Source organism: Phoenix dactylifera, unplaced genomic scaffold (assembly GCF_009389715.1).
Source record: "Phoenix dactylifera cultivar Barhee BC4 unplaced genomic scaffold, palm_55x_up_171113_PBpolish2nd_filt_p 000046F, whole genome shotgun sequence".
NCBI lineage: Eukaryota > Viridiplantae > Streptophyta > Magnoliopsida > Arecales > Arecaceae > Phoenix > Phoenix dactylifera.
In genome coordinates this window covers 1,970,894-1,983,181 of record NW_024067669.1, presented here as the reverse complement: position 1 = coordinate 1,983,181, position 12,288 = coordinate 1,970,894, and the positions used below count along the sequence as shown (strand labels likewise).

The following is a 12,288-nucleotide window of genomic DNA, read 5'->3' as shown; positions in this document are numbered from 1 at the left end:
CTTCTGCTTGCTGCAAATGAGGGCAAAGGTGGACCAATTGCACTCACAGCCACTCGAGGAGACTGTCTGCGAGAGAATCCGGATAGCTAGCCGCTTAAAATTATTTGTGGATAAACCAAAATGAATCCACTATCTGCTTAAGATTTTTATGTCACGTAGATCATCCATAGATCTACAACACATCATAAAATCAAGCCCAAACAAAAAAAAATGGCATTATCTCTTCTTATTTTGCAAATTTCGAGCTATTTTTTGGAAAAAAAAAAAGAAATAGAAGGAATGAGATGGGGGAGAGGAAGCACACCTTATTTAGGCTTGGATCTTCTTCAATTGCGCTGAATCGGTGTGATTTTGCAAATTGGAGAAAAAGGGGAGCTAGGAGACCTCTAAAAGTCTAAATGTTACAGAGAAGAAATGTTGGAAAGGCCTCGAGCCTTTCCAACATCTTTTAACAAAAGGAGGAAAGGGAGAGGGGGCCCGGTTCTGAACTGGGCTGACTCGGTGAGAATTGGACGGCTTGCACCGAGTTCAAATGGAATCGTCCGGTTCCGGCCGGTTCGGTCCGATTCCAGCCGGTTCGGAGATGGTCCCTATTTTAATAGGCGAACCGACCTGATCCCTGACCGGGTCGGCTCGGTACGGGCCGAACTGGATGGTTCGGTCCGGTTCGGCCGACCTTGGTTGTGTGTGCGTGTGTTTTAAGTATTAAACCAATTCATTTAACCAGTAATCAGATTTCTTATTTATATGTGCCTTCCTATGTTAATTATTTCGACTGTGATGTCTTATAGGCATGTTAATCTAAATGCCTGACCTAATTAAGCCTCTATATGAGCCATTTGATCTCACAAATGTTTATCATCAATGTAATTTAATCAGCTGAAGCTTGCCCTTTTCTCATGAAAACATTTCTCATAGGCTTCAAGTTGAATTATTCTTAACAGTATTCGCATGCTTCATACATGGTATTGCTGTTCCCCTAATTCAATTTTAATCCTCAAATTTTTCAGGTTCTATGCTGCAGAAGTTGTAGTCGGTCTGGAATACCTTCATTGTCTAGGTATGTCTGCCAACTCATAAATAGTGTATACTAGAATTACCCTAAGTTCTCCTAGTTATTCTGCATTTGGTTTCTGGATTTTCTCGATTAAGGTGTTTACATTGTAGAACAAGAACAGTCCTACACTGATTGTTCGAAAATGACTGATGGTCTTACAAACAGATAATTTTGTTAACATATGAGCTCTACAAGTAATCCAAATCAAATCAATGGAAACTAATAGATTGTCCAATGTAAATTAATTAGGTAAATATTGAAGTGGACTATGAAAAGATTCAAACTTTATGTCAGCCAAATATTTAAGAATAAAGGTTTGGACCTGTACCGATCATCAGCTTGGCAGCCAAAGAATTTAGACTCTTTCCAACTATAGGATAAAGGCCTAGATCTCCTGCCCCTGCAAATTGCATGAACCATTCACCAATTGGCTATCTAGGTTCTGTGCTAGCCTGCAAGGAACCTTCTTGTTTAAAGCTTCCTCAGACAAGAATGTGGTAATTAATGCATTAAGGATTGACACCAAGTGCAGAGCTGATCATCAAATATAGTGGATCATACCTTGATCAGTTATGCCAACCCCATATAAATGAAGGAGGTTTGTTTGGATAAGTTTAATTACACAACCTCCATCTTCACTTAGTTCTTTTGTACAAACAGATTTACCAAGTTGACCTCAAACTAAAGGGACAAAACTCATGGCTTATGATCTGTTTGTATACAAATCCCATTGCCTTCTGCGAATCACATGCTTTTAGAGACAACAGATTTTATGGACTCACAATCCTGGAGAATGATATATTAACTGCCTCTCCTATGGTGGATGCAAGGTGAATTGAAACTTAAGGCTTCAACATGGGCTGACATAATAATGCTCAATTGCTCAGTCTTATCCTTTCTCTTCATTCTGAATACAAAGGATAGAATCATGTCATATCTATGATGCTATTCATCACAATAATAAAGGTTCCATTTCAACCAAAAGTTAAGAAAACTTACTGGATGAACACTTGGATTTCTTTATATGCTATTTTTTTATTAACATTTATATATATGTTTCCAGTAAATGGAATTTAGCACCAGGATTAACAACTGAATTTTTTTCCCTGGTAGTCTGAATCATCAGCAGATGAGTTGCAGAAGAATTTAAATCGTTAAAATGTGTAGAAGATTCACAAAAAGTAATTGTATTTTCAAATCTTTATTATGTAGGAATTATATATCGCGATCTGAAGCCTGAGAATATATTACTCCAGAAGGACGGGCATGTCGTGTTGACTGACTTTGATCTGTCATTTTTGACATCTTGTAAACCTCAGGTATCTTTTCTTATTCCATTTGAAAAGTAGTTAGTTCCTTACATGTATCTTATGTTTCTTTTGTTTGAAAGAATTTTTTGTACGGTCAAATGATAATTTTTTTATTAATGGCTTTTGACTAAAAGGTCTACCATTGTCTCTGGCCATGCAACATTCTAAAATGATTTGTTTAAGAAAATTCTAAACTGATTTTTCAAATGATTATTTTATAGTTTTCATAAAGTGATTCTGTATTAAAACTATTACATTAGCTTTTTGGATCAGTTTTATAATGATATTATTGTTAGCAGAGGAATGGAGAAAGATAAAAAGATAGAAAATAATACATCCTTCATTCACGATGAGAGAGAGATTGATAGGTAGTTTTTTCATTTTTTTTCAGAAAGTGGCTCTGTATTTACTATTATATCACCTTTTTGGATCAGTTTTATAATGATTTTACTGTAAGCAGTATAACAGAGAAAGGCAAAAGATAGAAGATAAATAATTCCTTCATTCAAAATGACAGATATATGGATAGATAGAATATTTTGTTGAAAATTTTGTTGGAAAATTTTGGAAGATCCATTGTTAATTAAGATAGTGCGTTCAACAAAATTTTGCAAGATCTATTGTTAATAAAGGTGGTACCTTCCTCTAGATTCATGATAGCCACTATCTTCAATAAGGTGTTCATTTTGACTTCTAGGGGTTTAGGGTGTTCATTGTAGTGCATATACTAGTCTTGATTCTTTTACTAATACTTTACATGTCTCTATGTATGTATGCGTGCCTGCTGTCATGATTAACTGACACAATCACTAACGACCACCGTGAGGGACAAGCCCTTCACTGAACTCAAAAAGGACTATTGTGTGAAGTGAAAATAAATTATAGGAAGTGAGGTAGAGAGGAGAGTGAGGGGATCAATTGCAGCCTAAATTTCACCTTTGATTTTGAAAAACTTCATCATTCCACCTTTAATGTAATTGCAAACAGGAAGATGGCTCCCCGATGCTTCAATTTGCATGTTAATACTTCTGCAAGTAAGGAGAGTATGTTTACTGGAAGTTGCATCATTTATTAATTGGGTTGCAAGAACTGTAGCTTGAGTTAGTGACTTCTACTCCCTTTTTCATCGAGTCATTTCAGGCACTGAACGTTGAGTTTTTCATTTTATCTCATCATGTTCTCTGGCAACTTCTCTAGGTTAGTGGAGAGAATTGTAACACCAAAATAGGTGAGAGACCTAAGGCAAAAATAACTGGTCTAATGAAAGATTGAAAATATTTTGTCATTTCTCGGAAAGCAGCTGCTGCTACTTGAATTCATGGTTGCTACAATATTTTCCCATGGACAAACATGAGAAAGAATGATGATCCTCTTGAAAAAAGTAGTGAGAGCATCATTGGCAGTTGTCTTATGATTATTCCTTTTTTCTTGGGTCTGCACGAGCTTAATATGCACTCTATTGTTTAATCATTTCATACCATTCACTTGAGTACTTCTGTTAATTTAGGTGATTTATTCAAGGCATCAATTGGCCTTAGATATATTTACCCTTTCTCTATGGGAGAGAATATTCAACAATCTTTCCATTATTGCACAAGCAGTCAACTACCATATCTTTGAGGGTGCAGCTAAGCACACAACACATCTGTACTTGGCATGGTTTGAGGTGCCATGCCGTTTGCTCCATCACAACTTGATGCATCTTCATTGCTTAGCTACTGGACTCCCTATAGTGCACTCATTTTATTAGAATTACACAAGTTATATTAGTTGTAAGGAATGGGTTTAGCTCACCATCTGTGGCTACCCATGCACAGATAGTGATGTCAGACCCTGTTTGCGTGACACACACCCCAGTGTTCGTGTGCAGGTGAGTGCATCTCATGGGTGCACCATGCATCAGGTCTGCAAGACCCTCATCACTGCACACATGAGGTAGCACTCACCACTTGTGACGAGCCAAATGGCTTTCTAGTTGTAAATATGGAGTCGATATTAAATAGTTCGAGCCAGTATAATTTGATGTTATCAATATATAATAAATTGTAGTTACATTCAATTACTTGAGCTACCAACATCTGCTATTTGAGTTTTTTCAAACATCTATCTGTGTTTTTAATTTTCTTAACAATGAAAGTTTTCGCATATAATTAATATTTTGCAGGTGATAAAACATGTATCACCGTCTAAGAGAAGAAAATCCAGAGATCAGATTCCTCCAACCTTTGTTGCAGAACCTAGTACACAATCAAATTCATTTGTTGGAACAGAAGAGTATATAGCTCCTGTATGAACTTCTATCAGCTCATGGTCATTAAGTTGTTTTAATAATACCTATGCTTTCTGTCATACACTAACAGTTATATTTGTGAGGAAGAGAGTATTTATTAGTGTGATTCTTAAAAAACACAATCATGAAACCCTATAACATCAATTTGGGGTTAGCTATATATACTCCACTTTACCCTATACAAAGTCCAAATATTACCTCTTTAATCTAAATATTCTTTTGTCTTCCCTCTTTTATGGATGTTCAATTTGTACCAGAAACCACCTCCACCTCTGTGTTGTCTGTAGCCAAGTTGCAACAACTCTTGACAATCAGAAAGGCTTCGGCCTTAGTTCGTCCTTTTTTGGGTTCTAATCTAACTCCCCACATATGTGTCAAAACATAATCTAGAATTAATTTCAAACCTAGTAAAGTATATAGGAAAGCAACATTTACAAATGAAATATACTACATTGCTCGGAAAAAAAAAAGAAACAATGTACCACATGGCTCCCTGATTATGTGGATCCACCTGAACCTTGAAGATAAGCCCTATACATCTTATGGAGAGCTGTGCGGTACCTTGCATGTGTGGGTGAAAGTTACCCATGCATGCTTGTGGCTCCACTATTCTATATATGATATACCTTTACTTTAAAAAAACAAAAATTCAATTCCTCAAAACCGAACAGAGGCTTCATTTAAACGAGAGACAGATAAATACTGCACGGAATATGATTTCATATTTGATGTGATGCAATGTAGGAAAAGAACCTGTCAGCAACTAGTATAGGGTCCAAAATTGTTCTGTGAAAGGTATTGGAACATCCCTTGCACCTATTGTTGATCTTATGGTATACCTGGCCATTCCAACGTAACTATGAACTAGATTCTTACAGAGGAAAGGAAAACAAACCTTCAACTTCTATACAGAATGTTTCTTCAAGAACTAAGAAACAGATTAAAACAAGCAGGGGATTCCTTATTGAAAATGTCACATTCTTTAGCTCAATTTATTCAAGTTTTTATCAAAGTCATAATTCTGCTATTGATTATTTAGGTAATTGAAACCTGTAGACATCTTATTTTGGAATGTCGTTCTGTCATTTTGTGATTTATCATTCCATGCCTTACATTCCATGTGCTTCCCGTGAGCTCCAGAATTTTTATGCTTCTGCTAGTTATAGACACTATCAGACATCTACATGAGCTAATAGATAACGTTAGAATTCTTAAGGAACCTCTATATCCTCTCACATTTTTTTCTTTCAGGAGATTATCACAGGAGCAGGACATAGTAGTGCCATAGATTGGTGGGCTCTTGGTAAGCATTTAACTATATGGTAGCATTCATTACTTTGTCTCTTTGCTTGAAGATTTATGCATCCAAAAGTATGTTTGTTTGACAACTAACAATTAACAACCCTTTCTTATCAAACTTTCCCATGTGAAATTTTAATGTCTACTTGTCTAGCATGTAGCCATCAAATAAGTCTAAATTTTGTGGGAAAATGGGCCGCTAGAATGGGCTTCCTTATTATAGGCAACAATATATGTTCCATGCAGTAAAAGAATTTCCTTTTGAAGGCAAGATGACAATAACTGCTTGCTTCTTGCTTCCTAATAGCATGTTGACCATCATAAGGATTGTTGCAAGGTTAAAGTACCGAGGAACAGGCTTGTACAGTCCATGATGAACAGGAAAACACCAGGTCCTCAAACCTTGAAGTGACCATAAGTTACATGTAAAAAGCAATTATAACATTAGGTGAAGTCAACAAGCAGTCGAAGTAGCAAGGTATCCAATTTTACATGCAGCGAAAAATTTCATCAGATCTGGCCAGACACTGTAGGAACTAGAAAGTGCAAAGGGGTGGGAACTTTCAAGTTTTCCATTATTCACTTTAAGCACTTCTTTATCAACTTTGGACCAAATTCTTGATCATTTTAACTCCTCTCAAACCTCATGGATGGCCAGTCATTCTCTACCAATCCTACCTCAATTACTCAATGAACAATTTTTGCGATTACAAAACTAATATATATCCCTCTCCAATTAGAACATAGGTTACTAATATATATCCCTCTACAATTGAAACATTGCTCAAATACAAGGTAAGCAAAATTTTCAATTCACAAGTAGAACGAAAAGCCATAAGAATTCTATCACATATGCGCAATAATAATAATAATAATGATGATAATTGGCTTGCTATCGAGGAAGAGTGTAGCTCAATATATCCTGTAATAAACTCATGCTATGCTTGTATAACAAGCGCCTACCACATTTTAAAAAGCAAGTTGCCAAGTTTAATAACTGTTTAGGTTCTTTACTGGCCCTCAGAATCCTATAATTACTCATATAACAATGTTAATGTCTATAACCAAAAACAACCTTAGTCAACAAAATTGCCTGCATGCAGCAGAAAATGTCTAGTTTTGGTTTGGAGAAAATTAGATACATCATACAAAGAGGAGAACATGAAATTACCTGCTCAACATAATTATGGAATGCCTTTATGATTGAAGGTATACATAGGCATCTTTATGCAACTTACAAACAGAAATAGTTGAGGTATCTATTCAGATATTGCTACAAGCAACTGTCTTGCATATGTTAGTCTACAACGTTAATTGTATATGATCATAATCTTACTGATATATGAGGCAGATACTTACATATAATTTATGTGAAATATTTTACTTGCAAAATTTTGTACACCTAGTTGAGTGAATTGGCTCCTGTAACTAATGCTCTTTGCGACAAACTAAAATGTATATTTTCATCTAAATATGCAAAAAGGGACCAGTGGTCCATTATCCAATGCATGTAACACCTCAATTATCGACCATCAAGTGATCAGTCACTGAACTACCTTACAAGTATCTCTAATCACCTTCTTAATCCATGTATTAATAGGCTTCTTTTCAATCTTTGTAATAACTGACAGAGCAAATAGACTTTTCCAGATCTACATTCTTTTGATAATCAGCCAAATTGGATATATTATAGCCTTGACTACTTTTTCAAACTGCAGGAATTTTGTTGTATGAGATGTTATATGGCCGTACACCTTTTCGAGGAAAGCATAGGCAAAGGACATTTGCCAACATTTTGCACAAAGACCTCACCTTCCCTAGTAGCATTCCAGTAAGAAAATGTCTCTAATCAGATCTTGTAATTCTTCATTCTCTAAATTTAGTCTATAGCTGATGCCTAACCAGTTTTTTTACCTATTTTATAATATATAATCTCCAATTTTATAATATCAGCTTGCATTAAGGCATTAGTTGTCACAATTCTATTTCAATTAGGCAACAACCAACAAGGCAGGCTCTAACCATCAAAAGGGGGTTGGCTCTAAGCCAGGATAGCACTGCAAAAGGATTTAGCACATACAGTTAGATTTCAAGCTTCCACATGTAGTTGGGAAATGTTATCTGTTAATGTGCAAAACATCAGGTTCCTTGCTAAGGCTTCATTAGCATGTAGGATGCCCCACTTTCAACCTGCCCAACAGAGACAAACAGACAGACGGGCAGACACTTGACTCTATATAGATCTGATAAGTGCTTCCAAATTGTGTTCAAATTTGTTATCAACAAACACAGTTGAAAATGTGAGGTTCCTGACCAGGGCTTATTAGCATGTCGGAAAGTTCCCTCAGATCTGACAGGTGCTTCCAAACCAGTTTACAACCTTGTTCCTCAGAATCCCACAGAAGTCTGCTAATTTATGCTAAAAATAAGTCAAGTTCATAACAAGTATGAATTTTTCATTTCCTATCATCATCTCAGTTTTATAAGTTGCAACTATTCCACAAAAATGGTAATGTCTATATCGCATGTCTAGTGAACAAATAATGCCAAAGCGAGTTTTCTACATCTAAGGACTTAATTATTAGTTTTAGCCGTTAGTCCTATCACTCATATAATGCTTAGATGGTAAAACATTTGAACTTTAATTGTTCTACACGAGCTCCCACAAGTACGATAGAAATGGAGTCCATTTAGCACAAGCTGGCAGAACCAGACAAGCCAATCAGATAAATTCTAAATTATTCCTCCTGATTTTAATTCTTGAAGATTCTCCATATAATGACTAAATTTATTTGGAGCAAGATTCGCCGAACCGGTACTAAGACTCGTACCAGTCAGCATTTGGTATGGGTCGATACCGGTACGAACCGGACGAAACCATTCCGGCCGGTTTTGGCTAGAGCCAATCAGATTCCGGCCCTCTAGGGGCCGGAACCATTTTCTCGGTTCGGCTCAGTTCGGCTTTCTTTGATTTGGAGGTCCCAGCCTCCCAAGCTTATAACTAAAAGTACTTTTGGACTTAAGTTTCCACCAAGGCAGCATAGATATCTTAGAGCTATGTCAAAACAAGAAGGAATTTAATCTTAGATTTTCTCCTTTTCTAAACACATGGACAGTATAGCCATTAGCCAGTTTGCCGCCAACTGAGTCATCATCCAACAAAAGTGACCTTAGCCTTTTGACACAATAGAGTAGCTCTTGAAGTTTGTCAAATATTCTATTCAGCCAATCAGGCAGTACCTCTACCATGGATAAACCTTCTGAACTTTGGTTCCAGACATAGCTAACCATCAACCACTCTACATTGAGATCTCATCTTGGCTTTAGTTTCCCAAGCAGCTTTAAAGAGATTAGGAAATCTGCTGAAATGTGAACAGTCCCACAACCACGTAGCTCTCCAAGAGCTACACAATCTGCCATCACCAACTGAACATTAGTAGCGCACAAAAACATCTGCTGACTTCATCACACCGATAAGGAGGAGGCTCCTTTTGAGGAAACAAGGCTGAAAACTAATGCAGAGTTACCTCTAAAATAAACAGCTTTAATTACACTAGTCCATAAGTTAGGAGAATCATCATCAAGCAATCTCTAGAGACACTTGCCAAATAAAATCCTTAAGGATAATGATGGGTAGGGGATAAACTGGAGAATCATCATCAAGCAATCTCTAGAGACACTTGCCAAATAAAATCCTTAAGGGTAATGATGGGTAGGGGATAAACCCAGTTTATCCCCATTAAATCCAGAAACAAGTGCCAAACAGGAGTTTAGACCAGTAAGGTTAGCTACACCCAGCAATCTAGTCAAACCAGGTTTAATAAGTTTAATTTAATAACAAGGGGGAGCTGCTATGGGCTATCATCAGTTGCATGGTACATCGTACCAACCTGAACCGAGCAGTGCGGGGCGTATTGTACCGTACCAGTTCGATACTGGTATCCGGTACAATGGGGTACCGATACTCGGTACACTAAAAAATCTCGTACCATACTGTACCGATACTGTGCTAGTGTGGCACCATTACGGAGTCCGGTATTGAGACTGTGAACCTTGATCTATTGGTTTAAGTCATATTAAATTCCATTTATTCCAAAAATGCCACTCATTCCTATTTAGAGAATACATATTTATTAAAAATGTTATTATCTCATAATATCATTATAGTTTCAAATTTCAACATCTTGGTATACTATATTATGTCATATCATATCATATAATACCATATTATAGTGAAATATTGTATCATATTATGTTATTGCACGCTTTATCAATTTACTGCTTTATCATGGTTAATATAATATTAAAATATTCTAATATTAAATGGCTTTATGATAAAGGAAATTGCAAGGGCAAATTTATGCATCACAGCAAAATATTACCTTTTTCTTTTCTTATCCTCAGCATCCAAATTCCAGACAATACAACAACAAAATCACAACTATACTTGATTATAGCAGCATTTCTCCCAAGCAGAAGGAATACTTATCCCAACTAAATCTATCCAAAATTAAGTCTACCTGGAATATAGCCTACTTATCCCCATATATACCAACTCATTTTATCCTAGGCCCAAATGCTTTTTCCAGTACTCTCAGCAAAAGAATAAATGTTGATGAAGTTGATTCCTACTTGGCTAAATGTGTCTACTGGGCAGGTTAGCCTTGCAGCCAGGCAGTTAATCCATGGATTGCTCCACAGAGACCCTGCTTATCGTTTGGGATCAAATATTGGTGCAAGTGAAATCAAACAACATCCTTTCTTCCGTGAGATTAATTGGCCTCTAATTCGTTGCATGGTAATTTAGATCAGGGTGATCAATATTTATTCCCCTTTGGAAAGCAATAATTCATGAAAACATCTACCTATTTTCATATATTTATATTTTTGCAGACTCCACCTCAGCTAGATGTTCCTCTTCAACTGATTGGGAAAGAAGATCATTCACAAGCTAAGGATATGCAGTGGGATGATGAGGATATGCTTGTTCAAAGTCTAGAAACACTTTAAGGGTGAGAATTACTTTCCAGCTAACATGTATAAGCAATATCTTGCAAGATATATGCATGCGCTAGTCAAAGAAATGCTCCATATATATTAAAACTTGCGTTTATGGAAAACAAAATTCTTTTAGAACAGAGCCACTAAGGCAGGAAATGCTGAACATATGCCAGATAAGCCCCTCAAGGATTCTGGCATGTCAGGCATAGTTTCTCTCTGATTTTTATAAGCTAGATACTTTTTGGAAGCAACAGTGCTTTCTGGGATCATCATTAAATGCCCATATCAAGGCATGTCCAACTTGCAGATTGAAGCTACACGCTGCTGAGCCATGTATCATCTTTCAGAGACCTAATTAGAAATGGGCACCTTCTAAGTCTTTATCTTGCAGTATATCCACTAAAGCTTGCCCAAGCTACCAGTAACCAGTTTTTGCCAATCATCATGCTGCTTTTTTCATAACCTTTGGATCTCACAAATGATTATTGTAGAACAATATAAAAGCAGCAGTTTTGTTTTTTTCCTGACTATTGGTTTTGCATAAACGGTGCAGGTACTTGCTTGGGTGAGAGGATCTAGTGCTTTTCTTCCCTCACAGATTTTCCAGTCCAATTACTTTGTTAAGAGATTATCGTCCTATCTGGATAAACATTGGTGAGGGAAATGGACAGGTCATCATGCACAGCAAAGAGAAGTGATGCATATTACTTTGTTATTTTGGATGAGGAAAATGCTATACTGTAATCAGAGAACCAAAGGACAATGTCATGTCAAGGTGTTACAGATTTCTTTGTTGCTAAGGACCACTTGGCCCCTGAAACATAAGATACTCTTTCAGAAAGAACAATCAAAAGGCTATTACAAGGGCATGTTTCTGTATATGTGCTAAATACTTTTGTACTTCTATCTGGTTTAAATAAAATTGCGATTTATGATTGTATGAACTCAGGAGGACATATCATTAGGCTTTGCTTTATGCATGGCCTACCGGATGGGAGGAAATATTAAATATCTTCATCTTTTGAAGACCAAAAGACTGAAGGGTTCAACATCCAACCTTATCTGAGAAATACTGTGAGGGCTCCCCAACCTCAGGGTTCGAACTCTGGTCCTCTCCACTTGGGAGAGCGATGCCAACAGGCTGAGAGAAGGCTGGTTCAACATCAGTCTTGTAAGCTTAAAGGCAATTAAAAATTTGATCAAAATTGTAGCTAATTTATTCTCATTTGAGTTCAACTTCACAGCTTCATTAATTCACCTGAAGAAACTTCTTGTAGAAGACATTCATACATGTCCGCTGAAGTCTTATCTATGCGGAAATGCTAATGACT

The 12,288-nt window shown here is 36.6% G+C and overlaps 1 protein-coding gene across 2 annotated transcripts in view; it reads left to right on the top strand.

Moving 5' to 3' along the window:
* Positions 1-11,901, top strand: part of LOC120104603 (phototropin-2-like) — a 34,184-nt gene extending 22,283 nt beyond the window's left edge. Inside the window, exons 17-24 of one of the 2 annotated variants that reach the window (XM_039116014.1) lie at positions 1,011-1,060; positions 2,270-2,376; positions 4,532-4,654; positions 5,909-5,960; positions 7,675-7,787; positions 10,614-10,754; positions 10,850-10,968; positions 11,511-11,901. In XM_039116014.1, the coding sequence (XP_038971942.1) occupies positions 1,011-1,060; positions 2,270-2,376; positions 4,532-4,654; positions 5,909-5,960; positions 7,675-7,787; positions 10,614-10,754; positions 10,850-10,966 (703 nt within the window). In that variant the 3' untranslated portion in view covers positions 10,967-10,968; positions 11,511-11,901. Of the gene's footprint in view, positions 1-1,010; positions 1,061-2,269; positions 2,377-4,531; positions 4,655-5,908; positions 5,961-7,674; positions 7,788-10,613; positions 10,755-10,849; positions 10,969-11,510 lie in introns of those variants that run through there. The other variant, XR_005506989.1, reaches the window with a different exon arrangement.
* Positions 11,902-12,288: the final 387 nt, after the last annotated feature.